Below are 27,439 nucleotides of genomic sequence, written 5' to 3' on the forward strand. Positions count from 1 at the left end.
CCAGAGGCACAGAGGACAGTCAACTGCACAACATGGAATTGTAAATGTAGCCCACCACCTTAAGAATCTCCCTCAGAAAAGACAAGAATAAAAAAGGAGGTGAGGAAGGACTATAAAATGGAGAACATAGGACACAAGCAGGAGCTAAAAGTTATAGGGGTTCCCAAAAGGAATCATCAAAACAACAGGAATAGAAATGATGGTAATGGCAGAAGGAATTGAAAGAAATTTTCAGAGATGAAAAATATCCCTTATTTTTCAGGTAGAAAATGCTCATTACAAGGAAAAACATCTGGACAGGGAAAAAAATGGTACACACCAAGAAATAAAAATAACTGGGGCTAAGACATTTTTCTTAAGAGTAAATTCCAGACAGCAATGAGAAATGGAGGAGAATCACCTTATGTGCATTTCATCCCTGTCTTATGAGTAGCAAGACATGATGTAATAAACTGAATGAAAATTGGTTTAAAAAAAGAAGGAGGAGAAGAAAGAGAAGGAGAAGAAGAAGAAAAGAGTCACAGACTCAGTGAGCATAATGCCCACCTGCCCTTCGTACAAAGGGTTACTGTGGATGTGCTCCAACTCTCAAGGAGTAAAGCCAAGATAAGAACCCCAAATGAGGATGTCATAGTTTGAAAAGCAAGTTGCATTAAGAGCCACTAAATCTAGAGTTAAGTGTAAATAGTTGATGGAAAAGAGTTTCAAAACTGCAAGGAATGTCAAAGAATCATTTTGCAGCAATGTGGCAAAAATAATTCAGAGAAATTGGGTATAAACCTTCAAAGTCAATGGAGAAGATAAAAATATTTAAAACAGAGTCTATATATTAAAAGAATGAAATTGAATAGGCAGCAAGGAAGTGCTGAGCCAAAAGCTCAAAATAAGGTGAAAATGTGAAATCAAATATATCAACTGTGAAAATTAACTTTCAAATTGGTTTGTGAAAAACAAAATCTGAATATAAACTCTCTCTATATATATAAAAACAAAATAATACTTAAACATTTAAAAAATAAAAGCTATATTGGGGAAAATGAAGAAAAAGAAGACAGGAGTAGTTATTCAATTTTAGAAAAGTAGAATTTAATGAAAAGAAGTTTTATGTGTGTAAAGAGGATCAATTTATATTGATAAAAATGTTCACAATAAAGATGTTATTGTCATGACCCTTTGTGCAGTGCAAACCATGACATCATGTTTTAGAGCAACAATCAGCTGCTATACTGATATTTTTTGCCTCTAGAAGAAGAGTAAACCTCTTGATTGAGAGACAATAAGATGCTGGTCCTTCCTCCACTGCCTGACCTTGGGGCCTAAAACCTACATATAGTGTTTACCAACCCAAGGCGACAGCCTGCTGTCTAAAGCACCAATTCCCAAACTTCACTGTGCACACAAATCATCTCCAGACCCCAGTAAAATGTAGGTTCCACATCAGTAGATAGGAAGTGACCTGAGATGCTGAATTTCTAAGAAGCCCCCAGTTAATGCTGCTGCTGTGAGGTCAAGACAAGGGTGACCAGGCCAAGATTAGGCTGGGACTCCTCAGACCCTCCCACAAGATCCTGGGCATGAGAGCAAGGTGGGGAATGAGCTGGTAGAAAATAGATGAATGATCATTTCTCTTATATGTAATAAACCCAAAGACACTGCTTCATTCATAATGTGACTAATTAGAGAAATGTAAGATTCAGGTTTTAGGCCTTAAAAGTAACCATGAATAGATTAAAATAGGTGGTATATCAGATGAAGTACTAGGGAAAGAGAACTGAAACACTGTCAATAAGGAAACAACTTAAAAAAAAAAGACAAGGGAGATTGCAAAAAAAAAAAAAGAAAACTAATGAGATGACAAAAGGAAAACTAAATTATCTGTGATGATCACAAATAAATGGGAGAAATAATCACTAATCACAAGAAAAAAGCTTTGGTGTGGAAACTTCTTTGAGAGGTTGTTCCCACTGATCGTTCCCAACAATATGGTTCTGATGAGAGCTGCCAGTCACTGAGAAATGGTAAGAATCTGGCTCTCTTACCCAAACTTGCCTTCTTTCCCACTCCACCCTTCCAAAATAGTTATATACAGTTTTGGATAAATCAATAATCAGTTGTTACACTATTGTGATGACATAAATACTGTTCACTGCAAATCACACAATTACTATGATTGCATTTCTTTCTTAGGCAACTTGTTTTTCTTAGCATTGAAAATTGCCTCTCATTTTATTTGCTTGTTTCGTATATACTTACTATTTCTTTTCAAATATTTCAGGATCTAGCAAATGAATATTATTTTCCAGATGTTCAGAGCATCGGACAACTCATCAATTTTCTTTCTGTTCCTGGAGATACCCCTTGCACCCTCCATCTTTCTGCTACTTCTCCTTACTCCTCTTTCATGTTTGACCTCTTTTTCTCCTTTGCTGTTTGTCCTATTTTCCTCATTTTTAAAGTGCACATCTTCCAGTAGTTTCTTGCAAGTACATGAAAGGTATATTTTTCAGGCCTTGCTTATCTGAAAATTCTACCATCACACTGTTTATTAGTTTGGCTCCACTGAAAATCATTTTCATCCAGAATTTTGAGGTCATGTCTCTGCTGCCTCCGAGGTTCTTACATTGCTTAGAAAATCTTGATGCCAGTTGAGTTTCCAGCCATTTGCCTGTGGCTTGTTTCCCCCAGTCTCTGAAAGCTTTCTGGTTCTTCTTTATCGCTGGTAATATGAAATTTCATGTTGATATGCTTTGATGTGGCTGTGTTTTCATTCATTGTCCTGGAAAATTTCAATTTAGAGACATATGTCTTCCAGCACTAGAAACTTTTCATGTATTATTCCTTTAATAATGTTCTCCCTCTATTTTCTCTTACTTCTCTGTCAGTAATTCCTGCTACGAATATATTGCACCTTGTGGGCTGTTTCTCGAATTTCTTTATCCTTTTGCTCATATTATCCAACTCTGCCTCAGTTCTACTTCATGGGAAATTTCCTTGACATTATCTTCCAAAAATATGATTGAATAATTTGTTAATTATCATAATTTTATTTTAATTTCATTGTTCTTTTAAAATACTATTTTGTTCCCTTCTTTTATGAACACATTATGCTCATTCTCTTATCTTTCCATGAATATTTACTATAGATTTGTAGGATATGGGTGTTTGTGTATTTGCTTTTTGCTTTCTGACTCATTATATCCTTCCTTCCCTCATTCAGTAACAATTACCTTCCTCTTTACTAGATTTTAAGACTTTCCCAATCCTGCATATAGATCAACAGGATAGTGTACTAGTGTACTAGTTGTGAGCATAGACTATGGAATCAGACTGCTCACCTTCTAATCCTGGCTGCACTGTTTATTTGCCACATGATCTGAGGCGAGTTGCTTTACTCCATGTTACACTGCTGCCTGCTCTATAAAATGGGGATAATATTATGCATTTATATTTTCTCTCTAATTAATTGTCAGCCAGTGATTTCTGTATTTTATGTTTAGTATTTTTTAAAAGTCTCACCTTATTTCTACTCAACTTTATGGTTTATAAATTTTTAATTTTTATTGAAGTATAGTTGATTTGCAATATTGTATTAGTTTCAGGTGTGCAACATAATGATTCAATATTTTTATAGATTATACTCCATTTCAATATGTTATAAAAGATTGGCTATACTCCCTGTGCTGTACATTATATCCTTGTAGCTTATTTATTTTATACATAGTAGTTTGTACCTCTTAATCCAATACCTCTATCTGGCCCCTCCCCCTTCACTCTCCCCATTGGTAGCCACTAGTTTGTCCTCTATATCTGTGAGTCTGTTTCTGTTTTGTTACATTCATTCTTTTGTTTTATTTTTTAGATTCCACTTATAAGTGATAACATACAGTATGTCTTTTGCTGACTTATTTCACTAAGCATAATACCATCTATGTCCATGTTGTTGCAAATGGCAGAATTTTATTCTTTTTATGGCTGAGTAATATTCCATTGTGTGTGTGTATATATATATATACTGTGTGTATATATATTGTATACACACATGTATATATATATCACACCTTCTTCAAGGCAGTTGGTTTATCTGTTTTCCTTAAGTTTTTGGTTTGTTTTGCTTTTGTATCATTTTACATTAAAAGCATATTACTTTTATTTTTATTGTTTCTCTTTTGGTAATCACAGCACGTAAAGCTATGACTTTGCTTCTGTGTGCAAATTTGAATTAATTCCATTTATTTTTATATGTATGTTTCTCCTTGTCACTATATTATAGCTTGTATTTATAGTTTTGATGATTCATTTGAACAAAAGAATACATTAAAATTTACAAATATTTAGAGATTTTGTTTTCACGATTATTTTATTTATATTTATTGCTCTGTGGCAAAAGAATGTGGCTTCTCCTCTGTTTACATTTATTTGGGAATTTACTGAGGCTCTTAATAGGCTATAGGAATGCTCAGTTATTGTCATCATGGAGGCTGAAAAGAAAGTGAATCCTCTCTATGATATAGATCTTAATATATATTTATTCTATCATGTTCTTCAATTAATTTATATATTATTTTCTCTTTCACAATTTGTGAGGTCAAAGACAGAAAATTATGCTAAAGTTTTGCACTACAAAAACAAGGAAACCACCATATGTCTTGGAAGTTTTCAGTGGGCTAGGCGCTTTCCTGGAATCATATTATTCAATCCAGCTACTATAATCCTCATTTCACAGGGGACAAAACTGAGGCATGTAAAATTTAAGAAAAACATCCATGTCATACAGTTGCCAAATGGTAGAATCAAGATTTGAATCATATCTGGATCTCCTGAGCTTCTTTTCTTTACAAAATTCAGGGCTGCATCTATCACTGCAAATGACTTTTTTTAGGCACACATAGAATATTTACAAAAATTAACTATATCCTAGGCCATAAAACAAGTCTCAAAAAATATCGAAGCATGGAATTCATACAAAGTATGTTGTGCAACTAGGATGCAATTTATGTTAGAAATCAATTTTTTAAAGCAATGACTAAAACATTCCCATATATTTTGAAATTGACATATACTTTTACATACCCCATGGGTCAAATAAGAAATTCTAATGAAATTATAAAGTATTTTAACTTCACAATAATGAAAATATCACATAAATTACATATTAAAAACTTACCAAATATATTACATAAAAATATTACAAAAAATTACATTAAAATATTTATCACATATGACATGGTAAAGCAGTGTTTAGAAGAAAATATGTAGCCTTAAACATGGTATCAAAAAAAAAGGGGAAAAATAGTAAATGAAGTATCCATCTCAATAAATGACAGGAAGAATAAATTATTAGTATAAAAGCAAAATAAAATAAAAATAGAAAACAGCCATGCAAGTGAGAGCAGCAAAAGCCAAACGTTGTTTGGTTTCTTGAAATGATTAATAAAATTGATAAACATTTGTAAAAGCTTATAAATAAAAAATGAAAAAAATGAAAGACAAAAATAACCAATATCAGAAATGGAAAAGGAAATGTTATACAGACCCTACAGACATTGATAGGATATCTTGATAGGATATTATAAACAACTTTATCCCTAAAACATTGAAATTTCAATGAAATGGCCAAATTTTTGGAATATATAATGTACAAAATTGACACCAGAGAAATAGAAAATAAGTTAAAGTACAAACAGTAGTATAATAAGTGAAGAAATTAAGTTAGTAATTAAAATTCCTCATACAGAGATAACTCAAGGCTCACATAGCCTCACTGGTTAGTTGTGCCAAAGACTTAAGGAAAAAATAATGTAAATCTTGCACAGATTTTCTCAGTCAATGAAAATAGAGAATACAGACTCCAACTCATTTTATGGTGCAACATAAACTTGATACCAACAAGGACATTACAAGAAATTACAAGAAGAAATCTTCCAGGACAATCTCATTCATGAATATCAATGAAAAATTTCTGAACAAAATTATTAGGAAACTGAATCCATTGATATATAAAAATGATAATTTCTCATGACAAATTTCGTTTTATTTCAGGAAGATAATATTGGCTTAACATAAGAAAAATCAGTTAATGCCATTTACATTTGTGTATTAAGGAGTAAAAATCAGGTGATCATCTCAAATGATGGTAAAAAGCATTTGATAAAATTCAAACACCCATTTCTATTTTTTTTTCTTCTTTTTTTAAAAAATTTTTTTAATTTTTTATTTTTTGCTTTATAACAAATTTAATCAGTTATACATATACATATGTTCCCATATCCCCTCCCTTTTGTGTCTCCCTCCCACCCTCCCTATCCCACCCCTCCAGGCGGTCACAAAGCACCGAGCTGATCTCCCTGTGCTATGCGGCTGCTTCCCACTAGCTATCTACCTTACGTTTGGTAGTGTATATATGTCCATGCCGCTCTTTCACTTTGTCACAGCTTACCCTTCCCCCTCCCCATATCCTCAAGTCCATTCTCTAGTAGGTCTGTGTCTTTATTCCTGTCTTACCCCTATGTTCTTCATGACGTTTTTTTTTCTTAAATTCCATATATATGTGTCAGCATACAGTATTTGTCTTTCTCTTTCTGACTTACTTCACTCTGTATGACAGACTCTAGGTCCATCCACCTCATTACAAATAGTTCAATTTCATTTCTTTTTATGGCTGAGTAATATTCCATTGTATATATGTGCCACATCTTCTTTACCCATTCATCCGATGATGGACACTTAGGTTGTTTCCATCTCCGGGCTATTGTAAATAGGGCTGCTATGAACATTTTGGTACATGTCTCTTTTTGAATTATGGTTTTCTCAGGGTATATGCCCAGTAGTGGGATTGCTGGGTCATATGGTAGTTCTATTTGTAGTTTTTTAAGGAACCTCCATACCGTTCTCCATAGTGGCTGTACCAATTCACATTCCCACCAGCAGTGCAAGAGTGTTCCCTTTTTTCCACACCCTCTCCAGCATTTATTGTTTCTAGATTTTTTGATGATGGCCGTTCTGACTGGTGTGAGATGATATCTCCTTGTAGTTTTGAGTTGCATTTCTCTAATGAGTAAAGATGTTGAGCATCCTTTCATGTGTTTGTTGGCAGTCTGTATATCTTCTGTGGAGAAATGTCTATTTAGGTCTTCTGCCCATTTTTGGATTGGGTTGTTTGTTTTTTTGTTATTGAGCTGCATGAGCTGCTTATAAATTTTGGAGATTAATCCTTTGTCAGTTGCTTCATTTGCAAATATTTTCTCCCATTCTGAGGGTTGTCTTTTGGTCTTGTTTATGGTTTCCTTTGCTGTGCAAAAGCTTTTAAGTTTCATTAGGTCCCATGTGTTTATTTTTGTCTTTATTTCCATTTCTCTAGGAGGTGGGTCAAAAAGGATCTTGCTGTGATTTATGTCATAGAGTGTTCTGCCTATGTTTTCCTCTAAGAGTTTGATAGTGTCTGGCCTTACATTTAGGTCTTTAATCCATTTTGAGCTTATTTTTGTGTATGGTGTTAGGGAGTGATCTAATCTCATACTTTTACATGTCCCTGTCCAGTTTTCCCAACACCACTTATTGAAGAGACTGTCCTTTCTCCACTGTACATTCCTGCCTCCTTTATCAAAGATAAGGTGACCATATGTCCGTGGGTTTATCTCTGGACTTTCTATCCTGTTCCATTGATCTATCTTTCTGTTTTTGTGCCAGTACCATACTGTCTTGATTACTGTAGCTTTGTAGTATAGTCTGAAGTCAGGGAGCCTGATTCCTCCAGCTCCAGTTTTCGTTCTCAAGATTGCTTTGGCTATTCGGGGTCTTTTGTGTTTCCATACAAATTGTGAAATTTTTTGTTCTAGTTCTGTGAAAAATGCCAGTGGTAGTTTGATAGGGATTGCATTGAATCTGTAGATTGCTTTGGGCAGTATAGTCATTTTCACAATGTTGATTCTTCCAATCCAAGAACATGGTCCATCTCTCCATCTAATTGTTTCATCTTTAATTTCTTTCATCAGTGTCTTATAATTTTCTGCATACAGGTCTTTTGTCTCCTTAGGTAGGTTTATTCCTAGATATTTTATTCTTTTTGTTGCAGTGGTAAATGGGAGTGTTTCCTTGATTTCACTTTCAGATTTTTCATCATTAGTATATAGGAATGCCAGAGATTTCTGTGCATTAATTTTGTATCCTGCAACTTTACCAAATTCATTGATTAGCTCTAGTAGTTTTCTGGTAGCATCTTTAGGATTCTCTATGTATAGTATCATGTCATCTGCAAACAGTGACAGCTTTACTTCTTCTTTTCCGATTTGGATTCCTTTTATTTCCTTTTCTTCTCTGATTGCTGTGGCTAAAACTTCCAAAACTATGTTGAATAAGAGTGGTGAGAGTGGGCAACCTTGTCTTGTTCCTGATCTCAGTGGAAATTGTTTCAGTTTTTCACCATTGAGGACGATGCTGGCTGTTAGATTGTCATATATGGCCTTTATTATGTTGAGGAAAGTTCCCTCTATGCCTACTTTCTGCAGGGTTTTTATCATAAATGGGTGTTGAATTTTGTCGAAAGCTTTCTCTGCATCTATTGAGATGATCATATGGTTTTTCTCCTTCAGTTTGTTAATATGGTGTATCACGTTGATTGATTTGCGTCTATTGAAGAATCCTTGCATTCCTGGAATAAACCCCACTTGATCATGGTGTATGATCCTTTTAATGTGCTGTTGGATTCTGTTTGCTAGTATTTTGTTGAGGATTTTTGCATCTATGTTCATCAGTGATATTGGCCTGTAGTTTTCTTTCTTTGTGACATCCTTGTCTGGTTTTGGTATCAGGGTGATGGTGGCCTCGTAGAATGAGTTTGGGAGTGTTCCTCCCTCTGCTATATTTTGGAAGAGTTTGAGAAGGATAGGTGTTAGCTCTTCTCTAAATGCTTGATAGAATTCGCCTGTGAAGCCATCTGGTCCTGGGCTTTTGTTTGTTGGAAGATTTTTTACCACAGTTTCAATTTCAGTGCTTGTGATTGGTCTGTTCATATTTTCTATTTCTTCCTGATTCAGTCTTGGCAGGTTGTGCATTTCTAAGAATTTGTCCATTTCTTCCAGGTTGTCCATTTTATTGGCATAGAGTTGCTTATAGTAATCTCTCATGATCTTTTGTATTTCTGCAGTGTCAGTTGTTACTTCTCCTTTTTCATTTCTAATTCTATTGATTTGAGTCTTCTCCCTTTTTTTCTTGATGAGTCTGGCTAATGGTTTATCAATTTTGTTTATCTTTTCAAAGAACCAGCTTTTAGTTTTATTGATCTTTGCTATTGTTTCCTTCATTTCATTTTCATTTATTTCTGATCTGATTTTTATGATTTCTTTCCTTCTGCTAACTTTGGGATGTTTTTGTTCTTCTTTCTCTAATTGCTTTAGGTGCAAGGTTAGGTTGTTTAGTCGAGATGTTTCCTGTTTCTTAAGGTGGGATTGTATTGCTATAAACTTCCCTCTTAGAACTGCTTTTGCTGCATCCCATAGGTTTTGGGTTGTCGTGTCTCCATTGTCATTTGTTTCTAGGTATTTTTTAATTTCCTCTTTGATTTCTTCAGTGATCACTTCGTTATTAAGTAATGTATTGTTTAGCCTCCATGTGTTTGTATTTTTTATAGCTCTTTTCCTGTAATTGATATCTAGTCTCATAGCATTGTGGTCGGAAAAGATACTTGATACAATTTCAATTTTCTTAAATTTACCAAGGCTTGATTTGTGACCCAAGATATGATCTATCCTGGAGAATGTTCCATGAGCACTTGAGAAAAATGTGTATTCTGTTGTTTTTGGATGGAATGTCCTATAAATATCAATTAAGTCCATCTTATTTAATGTATCATTTAAAGCTTGTGTTTCCTTATTTATTTTCATTTTGGATGATCTGTCCATTGGTGAAAGTGGGGTGTTAAAGTCCCCTACTATGATTGTGTTACTGTCGATTTCTCCTTTTATGGCTGTTAGTGTTTGCCTTATGTATTGAGGTGCTCCTATGTTGGGTGCATAAATATTTACAATTGTTATATCTTCTTCTTGGATCAATGCCTTGATCATTATGTAGTGTCCTTCTTTGTCTCTTCTAGTAGTCTTTATTTTAAAGTCTATTTTGTCTGATATGAGACTTGCTATTTCAGCGTTCTTTTGGTTTCCATTTGCATGGAATATCTTTTTCCATCCCCTTACTTTCAGTCTGTATGTGTCTCTAGGTCTGAAGTGGGTCTCTTGTAGACAGCATATATATGGGTCTTGTTTTTGTATCCATTCAGCCAATCTGTGACTTTTGGTGGCAGCATTTAGTCCATTTACATTTAAGGTAATTATCGATATGTATGTTCCTATTCCCATTTTCTTAATTGTTTTGGGTTCGTTATTGTAGGTCTTTTCCTTCTGTTGTGTTTCTTGCCTAGAGAAGTTCCTTTAGCATTTGTTGTAAAGCTGGTTTGGTGGTGCTGAACTCTCTCAGCTTTTGCTTGTCTGTAAACGTTTTAATTTCTCCATCAAATCTGAATGAGATCCTTGCTGGGTAGAGTAATCTTGGTTGCAGGTTTTTCTCCTTCATCACTTTAATTATGTCCTGCCACTCCCTTTTGGCTTGCAGAGTTTCTGCTGAGAGATCAGCTGTTATCCTGATGGGGATTCCCTTGTGTGTTATTTGTTGTTTTTGCCTTGCTGCTTTTAATATGATTTCTTTGTGTTTAATTTTTGACAGTTTGATTAATATGTGTCTTGGCGTATTTCTCCTTGGATTTATTCTGTATGGGACTCTCTGTGCCTCCTGGACTTGATTAACTATTTCCTTTCCCATATTAGGGAAGTTTTCAACTATAATCTCTTCAAATATTTTCTCAGTCCCTTTCTTTTTCTCTTCTTCTTCTGGAACCCCTATAATTCGAATGTTGGTGCGTTTAATGTTGTCCCAGAGGTCTCTGAGACTGTCCTCTGTTCTTTTCATTCTTTTTTCTTTATTTTGCTCTGCAGCAGTTATTTCCACTATTTTATCTTCCACCTCACTTATCCGTTCTTCTGCCTCAGTTATTCTGCTACTGATCCCATCTACTGTATTTTTCGTTTCATTTATTGTGTTTTTAATCGATGCTTGATTCATCTTTAGTTCTTCTAGGTCCTTGTTAACTGTTTCTTGCATTTTGTCTATTCTATTTCCAAGATTTTGGATCTGGGAAATAGAATCTTGGATCATCTTTACCATCATTATTCTGAATTCTTTTTCAGGTAGACTGCCTATTACCTCTTCATTTGTCAGGTCTGGTGGGTTTTTATCTTGCTCCTTCTCCTGCTGTGTGTTTTTCTGTCTTCTCATTTTGCTTATGTTACTGTGTTTGGGGTCTCCTTTTTGCAGGCTGCAGGTTCGTAGTTCCCGTTGTTTTTGGTGTCTGTCCCCAGTGGCTAAGGTTGGTTTAGTGGGTTGTGTAGGCTTCCTGGTGGAGGGGACTAGTGCCTGTGTTCTGGTGGATGAGGCTAGATCTTGTCTTTCTCGTGGGCAGGTCCACGTCTGGTGGTGTGTTTTGGGGTGTCTGCGGACTTTTTATGATTTTAGGCCACCTCTCTGCTAATGGGTGGCGTTGTGTTCCTGTCTTGCTAGTTGTTTGGCATAGGGTGTCCACCACTGTAGCTTGCTGGTCGTTGAGTGAAGCTGGGTGCTGGTGTTGAGATGGAGATCTCTGGAAGATTTTCGCCATTTGATATTATGTGGAGCTGGGAGGTGTCTTGTGGACCAGTGTCCTGAAGTTGGCTCTCCCACCTCAGAGGCACAGCACTGACTCCTGGCTCCTCAATTTGGGATGATTTGTTGTCTATTCATGTATTCCACAGATGCAGGGTACGTCAAGTTGATTGTGGAGCTTTAATCCGCTGCTTCTGAGGCTGCTGGGAGAGGTTTCCCTTTCTCTTCTTTGTTCTCACAGCTCCTGGGTCTCAGCTTTGGATTTGGCCCCGCCTCTGCGTGTAGGTCGCCGGAGGGCGCCTGTTCTTCGCTCAGACAGGAAAGGGTTAAAGGAGCAGCCTCTTCGGGGACTCTGGCTCACTCAGGCCGGGCGGGAGGGAGGGGCACGGAGTGCGGGGCGAGCCTGCAGCCGCAGAGGTCGGCGTGACGTTGCACCAGCCCGAGGCGCGCCGTGCGTTCTCCCAGGGAAGCCGCCCCTGGATCCCGGGGCCCCGGCAGTGGCGGGCTGCACAGGCTCCCGGAAGGGCGGTGTGGACAGTGACCTGCGCTCGCACACAGGCTTCTTGGCAGCGGCAGCAGCAGCCCCAGCGTCCCACGCCCGTCACTGGGCTCCGCTCTTTCAGTCGCGACTCGCGCCCGTCTGTGGAGCTCCTTTAAGCAGCGCTCTTAACCCCCTCTCCTCGCGCACCAGGAAACCAAGAGGGAAGAAAAAGTCTCTTGCCTCTTCGGCAGCTCCAGAGTTTTCCCGGACTCCCTCCCGGCTAGCTGTGGCGCATTAGCCCCCTTCAGGCTGAGTTCTCGCCGCCAGCCCCAGTCCTCTCCCTGCGCTCTGTCCGAAGCCCGAGCCTCAGCTTCCAGCGCCGCCCGCCCCGGCGGGCGAGCAGACAAGCCTCTCGGGCTGGTGAGTGCCACTCGGCACCGCTCCTCTGTGCGGGAATCTCTCCGCTTTGCCCTACCCAGGTATGTTGGAGTTTCTTGCCTTTTTGGAGGTCTGGGGTCTTCTGCCAGCGTTCAGTAGGTGTTCTGTAGGAGTTGTTCCACGTGTAGCTGTATTTCTGGTGTATCCGTGGGGAGGAAGGTGATCTCCGCGTCTTACTCTTCCGCCATCTTACCCGGAAGTCCCATTTCTATTTTTAAAACAAACTAAAGATAGAAGGGAGTTCTCTTAATATGATAAAAGGAATTTTTTTTTCAATCAGAGCAGGTTAGGTTATATTGAAAGAACAACCAATCTCCAAAATCAAAAGCTTAAAACAATAGTGACTGTAAAAAGTTCTGTTTCTCATATCTGCTACACACCTATTGCAGGTTAATGGGGGAGGTGGGGTGTCCTGTTAACTATAGTTGCTTAGGGGGCAGAATGTATAATCCTACCATGGACATTATGACTAATATATCATAGAGTCTCTGGATTCTGTTATATTCTTTTGAAGAGTATCAGTTCTAATTCTAATGGATAGTTAACCTGCTAAACACAAACTCTAAACTTTGTCTCCCCTGTTGTGAACAGGAGGCTAAGTTCTTTCATCTTCAGTTCTTTCACCTTCCAGCCTCTGCTTATCATCTGGGCCTACTGAGATCTCTCTCATGTGTGTAATCCTTAGAGATCAGCTAAGGTAGAGTTTTATTGCAGGTTTTTTGTTTACCTCATCTGTGGGTCTCTACCTTCCAGGATCCCCCCCTCTAATTTTTTACATACTCTGCCAGCCCAAAACTCTGTTCTCTGATACCTCAATTAAATATACCTTCTACTTCCTTCTGCCTCAGGACACACACCTTAGTTTTTGGAGGCAAAAAATTTTCAACTCCAAATCTTACCTAGTACACTTCCATCTTGCAAGGACAGATTCCCATCCAGCTTCTGCCTACTTTCCATTCTTTGGCATGGCATTCAAAGATTCCCATTAAATATCTGGCGCAAATTATGTTTCTGACTTAATATCTTACTATTTCCCCTCATGCACCCAATGCTCTAGCCAAACCGATTGTGCTATAGAACTTATCTTGCCCTTTTCTATCTTTGCTCTTTGGGGCATACCCGTTCTCACACATCCTCAAATGCCTAAACGTTAAGGAACCTTCAAAACCCACTTCCAATAGGAATTGTCCTGGAGAGCCTCTTCTGATTGCCCTCCCCCTCCCTACCCTCAACTTCAGTCCTCTCCCCACTCTGCCTTCCTATTCCCACAGAACTTTGAATTTTTCTCTCTTACATCACTTAGAATATAATGTTAGAAAGTGATATGTCCCCACAGCATCTAATGTACTGGCTAGCACACAGTAGATGCATCAAAATATTTGCATAATTTATTTAATCAGGTACATAGCTGCTATCCATACTGAAATTTGTATAGGTGTCATGATCAAAAGTGTGAAGTGGCCATTTAGGCTTGCCACTGTACTGCATGTTATATAAAAACTACCTTGTAAGAATCTCTAATATGAAACAGCAAATAAAGCATATAATGATATAATGTTTTACATTTATTGGAGAAATTATTTAAGTAGTGAGAGTAATTGTTTATTCATCTACATTCTCTCGTGTGACTCTTTTTGTTTATGAGCAGTAACATACATTTGTGAGATGGTCTACTAGGAGGCAAGGTGACCTGGCTAAAGAATTTCAGAAATAAATATCACTGATCTACAAATAGGTCATAAAACAGTGGCCTCATTAGGAGAGCTCTAATGAGTTGAGGTCACCCAGCTATAAAGGACAAACATGCACAGACACAGCTGAAGCAATTTAAACAATAGCATTTACAAAAGCAAAATGGTATTTTTAAAGAATTCCCAGTGGAAAAAAATATACCAAGTAAGAATAAAATATGAGAATTTGTATCACGATATAAAAATTGTTTTGAGAATTCTATTTAATTAGAAGGGAACAAGTCCAATTGAACTGCATTTTTCTTTATGATCTGATAATTTTACTTATATCACTTGAAATTTTCCATGTAAATTATTTTAAAGGTGTTAAAAAGTAATAATTTTTAATTTAAGAAGAAAACATATTATTTGTTCTAAAAATATGGAAAAAATTCGTATATTACTTAGGATTACTTTGGTTACAAGACAGAAAAACAAAACTAATTCAAAGCTTCATAAAGAATTAGGTTTGCTTAATAATTCACATAACTGAACAATCCAGGGCCTCATTTCAGGCTTGATTTAATCTGGTGGCTTGCCAATGTCACTCTTGTTCTGTTTTATGCATGGTCATCTTAAAGCTGGCTCCATTTTTGGCCTCAGGATGCTCCAATCCTGGAACCACATGCTTACTTATTTATACCTGTAGAAAAGCACAAGTGCCATTGTCCTTTAATTTCCAGAAAAAATAAAAGTCAGAGGTGCACTGTGATTGTACCACATGTACCAGCTTAGAACTATGGCCAAGGGGGATGGAACGCACTGACTCAATTAACCCAGATCATGTAACCTACCCATAGTACACGTTAGTGGAAGTGAAAAGAAGTAGCTTCTCAAAACACAGTGAATTCCATAACAGAGACATTTACTGCACACCAAACATCTATCACCTCCTTAGCATTTCTCAGTTATGCAGTTATGCAGACCACGGGACTAACTCTGCCGATGGGCTGTGAATGGAAGAAACGAGATGTGCATTCCCTTCAAACCAAGCATTTCAGAGCCAGTGCACAGTCCTCTCTCCTCCTCACCCCCATGTTGACATGAACTGGGTATCTACTATGAATGAGAAATGGTCCTTTTCTGTGTGAAGCCACTTAGATTTTAGGCTTAGTCTATTACTACAGCAAACTTAACCCCTCCTGACCAATTGATATTCCCAAATGAGAATTCATAGCTATTGAGGTCAATGGAATCTGGAATCTTAAAGCTTGAAACATCCATTTTCTGAGGAAGCTTCAGTAGGTGGTGCTAAAGACCATGTTTCTCTGTCCTCTCTGAGGATTAGTGTGGCCACTGGAGAAGCCACGGACCTGGTTTCTGGGTTCTAGTGCTGGCTCTACTATTTTGTATAAGTTAGTCTATCTCCTTGAGTTGGGGAGGTCAGTCCTCATCTTCAAAGCAAGGGAATTAATACATACCCCAGATAGTCGCTGTGATCATTAAGTGAGGTCGTGTAGAGATGCCCAGGTCAGGTGATAAGCAGGTTCTTAATAAGTGTCCTGTTGAATGTGAGCAGTCCTAGCCAGGTGGGGCTGTACAATCCAGCTACCTGACGGAGGCTGCTCTTCCTCCTTTCCTCTCTGTCCATTTCTCTCACACTCAATCTGTCAATTGCCTACTACCTTTAATTCCCTAGTAAAGAAAGTCATAATGTAAAAACTGCTGTCCCTCTACATGATGGCATATACATAAATAATGTGTCAGTGGATGCAAGATGATAGCAATCTGAGGCAGAGACTAGACGTTCTCAGAAGTATTTAAACAGTTACCTGGTCACTTGCCAGAGGAAAAATTCCTTCTGGACCTGTGAGGGTGAATAAAAATCTGGCCTATCCCTGTATGAATAGGGAAAATGACTCAGAGAGATCCAAAATAAAAATGATGAGAATGGAGATTATAGCTGTCCATGCCAGAAAAACACAATAGAATAAAAGAGAGAAAGAGCTAACAATAGCATTGTTGCATTTTCAAACTGAGTTCACCACATATTGGCTGTCCCTTTCCCATTCTCAAATAAAGAAACAAATTCTATCATTCTTCCTGTATACTGTGGTAATTCAGAACAAGGGCTCTGAAGTCAGACTATCTGGTCAAAATTCTAACTCTGCCACATACCAGCTATCAGACAAGTTAATCACTTTGGGGCTCAATTTATAAAACTGAGATGAGAATGGCACCCAACTTATGGTTAGTATAGTGATTAAATGAGATAATACATTTCAAGCTCTTAGCAGAGGATGTAGTGGGTGATAAATTTTATCATCATTATCATCATCATCACCATCATCATCATTCTCTGTCTGGATTATGACAACAGATTTTGGACACCCAGGCTAAAATCTCCTATTGTTAACTTCCTCCTTCCACATGAGAGCTGAACTCTAGTCAAGGAATAACACTACTGCAGAGTGTTGCTTGCTTTTTCAGAAGATGCCAGGAAACCCAGCTTCATCATGAAGACTTGTTCCCCAAGAACAAACCACTTAAGCTCAGGTCCCAACAGGTGTCTGTTTTGCTCAAAGTCCACCCTAGAACCTGTGTTCACTGTGCAGCACTCACCATTCCTCCTGAGCAGGCTCCAAGTCTGGCCCTGTTGTCCACTGGGATTTGGTGGGATGCTGGGAAGAAGTGGGGTCTAACCATAATGAGCACAGGCCTTGGGCTCATGCAAACCAGACCACAGCTGGTCATTAACTAGCTGTGTGGTTTTGGTAAATTAATTATTTCCTCTTTCCCAGGGGATTATAAAACCAACTGCCCAGGCATTATGTAAGGACTGACAGATCATACAGGTAGGAAGTTTAGCACAGTGCCAAATCAAGGTGATAATAATAGTAAATTATTATTTTTACCTCCTTGGTGTTCCTTCATGGCCGTGTCTTTACAGACTTCCCAACTTGGGGTCATCAAAAAATTGATAGATTTGGATTTTATAACTTTCATCCAAGTTACAATAAAAATGTTAGATGGAAACTGGACTAGGTCAAGTATGGACCACTGCAGTATTCCAGTAAGGACTCTGCAGGTCAATACCAAACCAACAAGGCATATTACTGAAATTCAGTTATTCACACAGTAAGGAAAAAAGAAAAAGCCTAACTCTTCAACCATTTCTGTATCTTGCCTACAAGAGAGTTCTTGCCAGATGCCTTGCAATATAGTCTGTTTGTGATCTCTTTTATGAGTAAACTTATTAGAATGCATGAGGTAAGCCTGGCCTGACATTCCAAAAAGCTCACTCTGGCTCCTAGAAATCACGCTGTTGTCCTAGGAGCTCTCAAATCACTTGCTTAAATAATCAGTCCTAGAATTTTACCAGATATTGATGTCAAGCTTAGCAGTGTGTAGTTTTTCAAATTCCTTCTTTGGGGAGGAAAGGGCAGCTTCTTTTTGGAAAGTGATGTACTTACCCATCTTCTATTTTGTAGCACAGCTCTCAACTTTCTTGTTTTGTGAAAAGCCTCTGTGTACTGTATTCTTCTTCATAGTCCACTACTTCTGTTATCTTAAAGTTGGAGCAAACTTAGACACCTTTTCTCAACCAGAGGAAGAAACATAGCCATAATTTTTAGAAGCAGTGCCTGCTTGTCACAGTACATTGTCACCTGGTTTTACTCTGAGAATGGCACCAAGGCTGGCTAACTGCTTCCTTTGCTCATCATTCCATCTGTCACCCAGCTCCTTCAAGCTGAACTGAGCCAGTAGTGTAGGGACAGGGGAACAGGGTGCTCTAAAGAGACAAATCCTCCTCTGCTTTCTGACAAAGCAGGGTACTGATAAGTTTACTCTCAGTTACTCTTAGAGGCTTCAGTATGTATGAGAGCAAAAACAGGCCCAACCTTGGTTGCAACAAGGTTGAAGAAGAGTGTGTTGAATGACATTGTTCTTCAGGTTCCTTTATGTCTAGAGAGTTGTGAGTACTAAATAGATCATGCTACTGACTATAATGTTGAGACCATTTTGATAACTGAATACTTTTATTTATTTAAGCAAATAATATTAACTGTGTATCTATCATTAAGTGTTTAATGGAAAGAAAGACCAAACACTGTCACTGAATATTAAGTTGCATTCTATGGTCCTAAAGTCAGAATATATTCTTGTCTATCAAAAAACAGGAAAAGTTAACCACTTGTAATAACAAAGCTTTGATGGAAAAGTCTGAATTTTGCATAAAGATAATTCCTTTCTGTATGAGATGAGAGAAAAATGATGCTTTTTTTAATATAACACTTATTGGAGAACAGCGAATTGAAGAAAAATGGTAACAATTATGATAGGCTTACTCCATGTATATAATAGCTAAGCTAAGTCTCTGATACTTTAATTGAGAACTTAGGCCACATCATATTTATTTGTATAGCAATTGAGTTCTGTTTTGGAAGGAGAATAATTTCTACAATTTTGAAACCTAAATTTGGTTTGAAAACATATTTTGAATTCATTATATTCAGAAAACTAAAAATGTGTATGGTTAGTGCCCCTTGACTAGCAAAATTTATATTCATTTCAATCTAATTCAACTAACATGATACTGGGTGCAGCAATCTCAATTATTAATTAAATATTTCAACATCAGAAAAAATAATACTTAAAATACTTTAAGACATCTATAATAGGCAAATTCACAGAAACAGAATGTAGATTAGAGGTTACCAAGGGCTCAAGGGGAAGTGAGTGGGGAGGGTTTTTTTAAAAGAGGTATAGAGTTTCTGTTTTGTGTGATGGAAAATTTTGGAAATAGTGGTGATAATTGTACAATACTGTGAATGTAACTAATGCCACTGAACTGTACACTTAAAAATGGTTAAATAACATTTTATATTATATATATTTTACACAGTAAATTGAAAAAGATATCATTTAAGGTATCAAAATAAATAAAAATGATTCAAACACTAGTAAACCTAACAAAAGTATACAGAATCTACTTGAAAAATACTATAAAGCTTTTCCGAGGAGTTTAATAAAAAACAAGAACAGTTGAAGAGATACATGTTCCTAACTGGAAAGATGGCCATTTCCCCCAAATTACTCTCTAAATTTATTGGAAATTTTATCAAAGTGCCAAGCATACTTTTTAACCTGACTAAATTATTCTAAATTTTCTCTCAAAATGTAAATAGTTAAGAATAATCAAGAAAATATTGAGAAAGAATAAGGAGACAGGACCAGAATTCTGCTACATTAAAACATATAAATTATAATCATGAAGAATAATATTTTAGGGAAATATGGAAGGTACATTGATTTTTTTTAAAAAAGCAGTGTAAAAAAAAGGTATTTTTTAATAGAATAAAATCCAGTGTCTATATATGCCAATGGATAAAATAGTCTCTATTGTATCTGAGCTTATAAATCTCCAGTATTTACTGTGTTTACATTCTATTTTCAAAATGAGAGCAGAGTGAAAATACACTTTATAACCTTCTTCTTTACTCACCTGTATCTTATAAACATTTTCCTATTTTAAAAATATTTTCTATTATATGACTTTAATAGCTATAATTTTCCATTGTATAGGTATACCAGATTTTACTTAAATAAGCCAGTGTGTTTTGGGGAACATTTAGATGGTTTCTAATTATAAATAATACTATAGATACATCCTATCCTATAACTCTTTCTGCACAGCTGCATACTTCCTTTGACTAAATGCGCAGAAGTAAAATTGCTGGGTCAAGTGTTGCGTGCATGTTGCTATAGAATGATTGTGATGGTTTACAATATGGTACCTAGGAGAGTGCCTCTTTTCCCAGACCTGTTTCCATACTGAGTATTAAATTTTCAAAAACTTTTTGTTAATATGATATTCAAAATTATAGAGTAGTGTTTCATTTCATTTGATTATCAATGAAGTTGAAAACTCTACAATAGTAATTGTTCATGTATTTATTAATTTGTGTATTGTCTATTTATATTATATGCCCATTTTTTAAATTAGCAGTTTCAATCTTTTATTGGTTTGTGGTAGCTATTTGTATATCAAGGATATTAACATTTATACCATATGTCAAAAATATTTTTTAGAATTTATTGTTTGCTTTTACATTTTGTTTGGTATATCCAATTTTAAAAGAAGTAGAAATATTTCCATCTATTCCTGATTCCACAGTAGTGAATCATATCTAATAGTAGAAAATGTTCTCACTTTGCAAAAAATCATAGCAATAATGGAATTTATGCTTGAGAAAATCATACATGTAACTTACAACCATCTAAGATGAATGTTTTACTACTTTGACTTTAAATTATTTTTTCCTTATTCTTCAACAATTTCTATACATCTGGAAGCTCTATCTTGTTGATTATACTTGAAAGCAGTAAGCAGTACAATAGAAATCTAATTTTCTGAATATAAAGTTTCCCCTGGTTGATCTATATTGTCAGTAGATTTCTCATGTTAGACCCTTTCAAAACCTTAAATCTTGAGTTCAGAGTCCTCACTTAAATCTTGACAATTGCTTTCAGGCCCATCAACACAAGAATAAACACATTTCTTCTCTTTCAAGCTATAGAATCATATTTTCTTTATATCTGTTAACATACTTTTTCAAAAGAAAAGAATTTTGTTTCAAAAAAAACACCCTTTTTTATTTAGCTCTACTGGGACAGTAAGAACAAAAAGACTTCCAACTTAATGGTATATCTTAATTCCCCAAGAATGAGGAAAAAAATAGAACTGAGGAACTGAAGTGGAAATGGGCAATATAAAAAAAAATCCCTCTTAGATGAAGTTAAGGGGCTTTTCTAGCGCATACCGTGGCTCTATTTCACAGCTACTGCAGAAGTTTTAGAGCCAGTCCCTGGTCATTTAGGATGCCTCAGGGTTCCATTTTAGATGTCATTAAGAGTAACAGTTGAAGCATTTTACTTGTCAGTCTTTGTCAATTCAATAACATTTTTCACAACATGTTAACTCAGTCAGTGTTGCAATGAGATAAAATAATTATTTCTTAATAGCTATTATTACTATCCATGGTGAGAGAGATTATTAATTTATCTCCAGGTGATCAATTAGCCATATGTACAGGGATAAACCTAATCAACAAAAGTTCGATGTTATTATTACTCATATATGTAAAAAGGTTTACTCCTTAATATATTCTATATGGCAAGACTCTTCTCTAACATTGGTAGTAGATGAGCATACTTTAGCCTGTTTTATTGCAAGCTTTGGCATGTATACTCTAAAAGAAGCGCACTTGACAAGCCAGCATTCAGTAGGCACTACAGCCACCAAAATCTTTTCTGCAGTCACCAGATGGGCTCTACACATGCTCAGATAGCCATCTCTTCTAATACTTTCAAAAGGTTCTCCTACTTGTGACTTTATAGTGTCAACAGAAAGGCTTTCTTGAAAAAAAACCCCACAAAATGGAATGAAATTATATACACTCAATTTTATTTATTTTAATATATAAAAAATTAAAACAACAAACTCATGTAATTCTGTTGTGATGTCTAATCCTTCCTGACTAAGCAGTTTATAAAATATTTAGCTGGATGTGGCTGTGAGTCCTTTTTAAGAAGTGGGGTGGGATAGAGGGACGAATAGTAAGAAGAGACAGAAACCCAGGATTTTAGACATCTGTTTCTATTTGGCTGATAAGACAAGACAGGACCTAGGGATCTTTTAGCTTGGGGGAAAGTACTATGCCTCACTCTCCTTTTATGTACATCTACACATACTCACATCTTTCTTCCCACCATTTCTAAATGATCCCAAGGAAAACATATACACAATGATAAAAGCATTTGGAAGACTGCTTCTTTGCTGTCTTGGGCTTTGTTCCCACATCGCTAAGTAGAATTTTATCCCTATGAGCTGGAGTAGACCTTATAAAAGAAGTCCTTTATCCAAGAGGGGGCAATCAAGCATGCTGTTCCCTCTCCTTCATCCTAATAGCATCTACTCATCCCTTAGGTCCTTACCTGTGTCTGGGATCCTTCTCTACTTTGTAGGCTGGGCTGAATGCCTTTTGGATTTGCTGTTTAAATACCATATCCTTCTTATGAAATCTCAACACACTTGTAGTATTTGTTCAATATCTTCTTCCATACTATATTGTAAGTCCCAAGGGGCTGAGTACTATAACTGTCTTGTTCACTTCTATATCTCCAATTCTTAAAACAATAACTGGTGCATAAGGCATTCTCAATAAATATTTGATGAATGAGGATTAAGTAAACTAATATATGTAAAGTGCTCAGTTTAATTCCTGGCATATAGAGGTGCCCAATACATGTTAGTTACTAGTATATGAACCATCACACAGATCTGTGCAGCACCAAACCCTAAACATGTTGAGCTTCATTGGTAGACTTTTTGAAAGAATGTCCAATGCCCATAATACTTAGAATGACATTTCTGCAGGCTCCCAGTTCTCTTCTGTTAAACGAAGTTGCATCAGTAAGCAGGGATCAATAACCTTTGGCTTCCTAAAAAGACAAAACAATTTTAGCTTGGATAAGACCAGAAGAAAGGATCCCCACTACCACTATGAAACACTCTACCTGACCTTCTCCCTCTCCAACTTCCCGTGGTTCTCTGAAGCTCTGCTCTTGAGCATCTCATTACTACAGCTTTTAGGCTAAATTATAGCATTCTATTTTTAGTTATTTCTCAGAATATATGGTATGGTCTGCAGTGTGTCTAAATGCTGTAATAATGAGCCATCATGCAATCAGATTCCATAGTTATATTTAACTTGGTTCCTTGAGTTGAAGCTGAGCCTTCTCTATTCATTGTATTTGTGTTTGCTTTCAAACCAAGCAGGAATGTAGTCTGAACTGGACCAGAAGTTGTGGGGTTGCCCTGAGGTTTTTTTATACCTCAACCCCCATTTTTTTGCTGGAGGGGATGAAGCTGACCACACTTTAGTTTTAAACACTTCCTAGTGATTCCAAAGAGAATAGCTGTGAAACCACTAAATGATACCTTATATTCTTGTATTTTCAATTGAGAATTTAGTTTGGTTCAAACTTACCTTAAGTGTCACCCTTGTGCCTGGCTAGTTTGTACTTTATTCTGTAGGAAATGATGTGAGGGAGACTCTGAACTCTCTGAGCAGGTTGAGAGATTATCAAATATGTTCTAAGAAGGTGAATCCAGCAGCAGTGTGAAAAGACAGGTTGAGGGAGTGGAGAAAGACAGAAAGAAGGCAGGTGGGTTAGGAAGGTATGGCAGTTCTCCAGTAGAGGAGTTCTAAGGGCCAGAATCAGAGGATAGATGGAGAGGATGGAGCCCCACGACCAGAAGGATGGAGGTGAGGATGGAGCTCCAGGACCAGAGGAGAGGTGGTGAGGATGGAGACCCAGGACCAGAGGAGAAGTGGTGAGGATGGAACCCCAGGACCAAGGGAGAGGTGGTGAGGATGGAGACCCAGGACCAGGGGAGAGGTGGTGAGGGTGGAGCCCCAGGACCAGAGGAGAGGTGGTGAGGATGGAGACCCAGGACCAAGGGAGAGGTGGTGAGGGTGGAACCCCAGGACCAAGGGAGAGGTGGTGAGGATGGAGACCCAGGGCCAGGGGAGAGGTTGTGAGGATGGAGCCCCAGGGTAGAAAGGTAGAGGTGAGGGTGGGAGGAGGACACAAATTCAAGAGCTACTTCAAAAACAGAATAAGATGACTTCACAACATGAAGAATGCAAGGGATGAGAAACAGATTTTGACCCTGGATACCTGGGAACCTGGTTGTATCAATACCAAATATGGGGTAAACAGGTAAAAGATAAAGTTTATGGGGGAAACTTATCTTTGGAACAAACTGAATTTGAGGTGATAGAAAGACACAGGCTACTGGAAATGTGAGCTGGAGTTCAAGAACAATGTTAGGACTGCCTCACAAGTACAGTGACCGTGGTGTCATTCCTTTGAATGGACTGGTTCCTTTTGTCCCTACATAAATGGCACATGCTTTAAAGTCATAGTCAATTTTTTCTTTAGAAGGTAGAATATTACAAATAAGAGCCTCTGACTTTGTCCTGAAGCAGTCTCGGGCACTGCAATTTATCAGTCACCACCTTTGACCTTCTATAATAGATGCTTTATATGGCTTTTCTATGTAAATCATAGAAATTTTGGCCATTTTAGAAAGTAAATAATAGGTTCCCATGGTTAAGGACCAAGAAAGTGTGGGGGAGTTGGCTGTGTTTATACAGCCAGTTATCAGTGTCCTTGTCCCTGGGCCTCTGCATCCCCACTGGAGCAGGTTTCCAGACCCTGCACTTGGGGGACACCAGGTAACTTACTGTCTCCTGTTCTATCTCTGCAGTACAGCTTGTTACTGTGCATTCAGAATTGTTCTTTAAAAACATTTTGTATGCCTTTGGTATCTTAGTTATATACAGTTAATTCCTTCTAAAGTTCTGAACGTTAAAAATGTTTGCTTTTCTTCCCTACTTTCTTGAGTCTAATTATAGTCACTTTATGGTCACTTCTACCAAGAATGTTCTCGATGTTTGTAACCAGTCTGTGGTTTCTACTCATACACAGCATAACCAGTCTCTTCTTCCCCCAAAAATGTTTTTTCATGGCAATAGTTTTAAGCATAGCATGGATTGCTAACTGAAAGGGATTGTTGCATAAAAAGTTATGTGTTGTCAACCTTCATGGGGTCCTTTAGTGATACAAACTGATCTTTTACCTTTCATGCTACTTGTCCATCACCAGCCTCTTCTGTGAAGGACAATGAATTGCTTTCTTAGGATTGATGAGGAATCAGTGCAAGTCGGGAGAACAAATAATACACAAACAAGATCCTGTTTATAGCATTAACAGTGCATCATTCAAAGCTGTAATAACCCAGGCTCATCCCATTGGTGATCCCCAGTAGAGTACAGTTTAATTAAGTGGTCTACGAGACGACTTCCCTTAACATTGCAGAAATGAATGCTTTCTATTTTTGGCTTGTTCCTTTTCCTACTGTATAGATGCCTTGAACCTCCGAAACCGACAGGTCATCTGCGTCACTCTCAAAGTCCTACAGCATCTGGTTGTGTCAGCTGAGATGGTGGGTGAAGCGTTGGTGCCCTATTACCGTCAAATCCTCCCCATCCTCAACATCTTTAAGAATATGAATGGTGAGTTATCCCAGAAGTCAAAATGTCTTTTAAGCACTAAGAAAGGGAGTGATTTGAGGTAGAGTTAATTAGCAACACACTTAGGATTTATTATTAAACCAAGATCCATTCGGAGATGGATAAATAGCATAACTCGTACCTCTTCTCTAATAGCATACCTCTAATAGCATAACTTGTACCTCGTACCTCTAATAGCATAACTCGTACCTCTTCTCCTGCCACTCCCTAGGGAAATAGTAAAATTAACAATTTCATTTATTACTCCTCACATGTACAGCTTACTTACTCAGTACAGAAGCACTGAAACAGTTCTATAATCTTCCCATAATTAAATTGTAACTTTTTTTTAACTGTCTTTTGAATACGTTAGTAGGTTTTGAGTTTGTCCTTTCTCTTGATAGTAATTCTACCTTTAGGTATTTCCTGTTAAAATTACAGTCAGTTTTTATAATTGATTTAAGAGGAATTTTTAAAGCAATATTATTAAAATCTGGTACAGGCGGTTTGGAGAGTTTTAATATAAGTTCTGTTTCTATTAAAAAAAAAGAAAGATGATTCGTAGTTACTTAGCTGATGGTGTGTACTGATTAAATATATATGTGCTGATGTATTTATTTTTTAAAATAGTATTCTATAAGGTTTGGAAAGCACTGATACACTGAAGTGAATCTGCTTCACCCAAGGGTATTAGCTAGTTGTGGTGACCTCCTGGCAGGCAGTGGATGTACATCTGTTCATTGACACTGTGATTTTCCTTTTGTACCTCTTGAAACGATGTGAATCTAATTTTCTTTTATGTTGCTAACTTTGAAGTTCCATACTTCTCATATGCATGGTGTAAGTCAACATTTGAAGTTAATTTCTGACAGCCATGTAAGTAAGTTAGTAATTTAGTGGAACAGTGCATGAAAATTTTGCAACATGATCTGCTATTGTACAGACAAGAAAAAATCAAACTAAAAACTGAACATATGACAGCTTCAATCACAAAGAAGTCCTGTTTTTGGAATCATTATTTTTCATATATTTCCTAAATTGCTATTAAAAGTCTCCCTAATCAGGCAGACTATTCAGGAAATCATGGGATCATCAGAGTCTTTAGCTGTCTTTCAGGAGTAGGGCCTACCTATATGTTTAATATTAAACATTTTTAGTAAAAAGGACTTCAACTGGGGTTATGGGAGCTTAAGAATGCTCATAATGGAATGAATTGATATCCACTCCAAAATATCTAAACACTACAGAGTTAATGTGGTCATTTAGATGAGATGGTCACTCTTTCAGGAAAGTAAAAACTGGGTGTTAGTAATTCAGTCTTTTACGATCTAAACTGAAAGTTTTAGTAACAGCATTTCTACTTTGTGGAAAATACTTGCTTAAATATTCTTGATTCATAATTCATATTTTTACTGCATAGCGGCATCAAATAAGAGATAGATATAAAGACAGGAATGCTAGAGATAAAGACAGAAATGGAAGAATCAGGGAACACTCACCCCCAGAAGTCTCAGTTATAGTTAACACTTTTGAAGTGTGTGATTCACAAATGTTTCCTCAATAGTCCTCACAGAAACCTATGATGTATGTACTATTACTATTTCCATTTTTTAGCTGCAAAAGTTGCCTCTCTGTAACTCTTCCCCTCCATAAACATTTGCTCTGTACTTGTCTCTCATGGAAGATGAGTGCCAGCATCCCCCTCCCTTGCTTGAGTAGGATTAGGGGGACACCACGCACATTAATGCTCTCCTTGTGGGATCCGGAACTTAAATCTAAGCAACATTTTGTATCTTTGTATAAAATAAGAAAGGCAGTGATATTCAAAAGATGATTAGAATCTCCCTCATCCTCAAGGAACCCTGTAAAGAAGAATAAGCACAGCTGCCACTAAGACAGATAAATCTCTTGGGAGCTCTAGACTATTAAACAAAAACAGTTGGTTTCTACATATTCCTCATTATACTACTTATTTAATTCTTTAACTTACAAATGTTCATATGCTTCACAAAAGCAGTGAC

At 37.1% G+C, this 27,439-nt stretch overlaps 1 protein-coding gene across 1 annotated transcript in view; it reads left to right on the forward strand.

Annotated features, from left to right (window-relative positions):
* The window catches only part of PACRG (parkin coregulated), a gene marked incomplete at both ends in the record, with an annotated part of 535,367 nt that overhangs the window by 292,332 nt on the left and 215,596 nt on the right, over positions 1-27,439 (forward strand). The window contains one exon of the mRNA XM_079716504.1: positions 25,272-25,421. Within this exon, the coding sequence (XP_079572630.1) occupies positions 25,272-25,421 (150 nt within the window). The remainder of the gene's footprint in view (positions 1-25,271; positions 25,422-27,439) is intronic.

Source organism: Hyperoodon ampullatus, assembly GCF_949752795.1.
Source record: "Hyperoodon ampullatus genome assembly, chromosome: 12".
NCBI lineage: Eukaryota > Metazoa > Chordata > Mammalia > Artiodactyla > Ziphiidae > Hyperoodon > Hyperoodon ampullatus.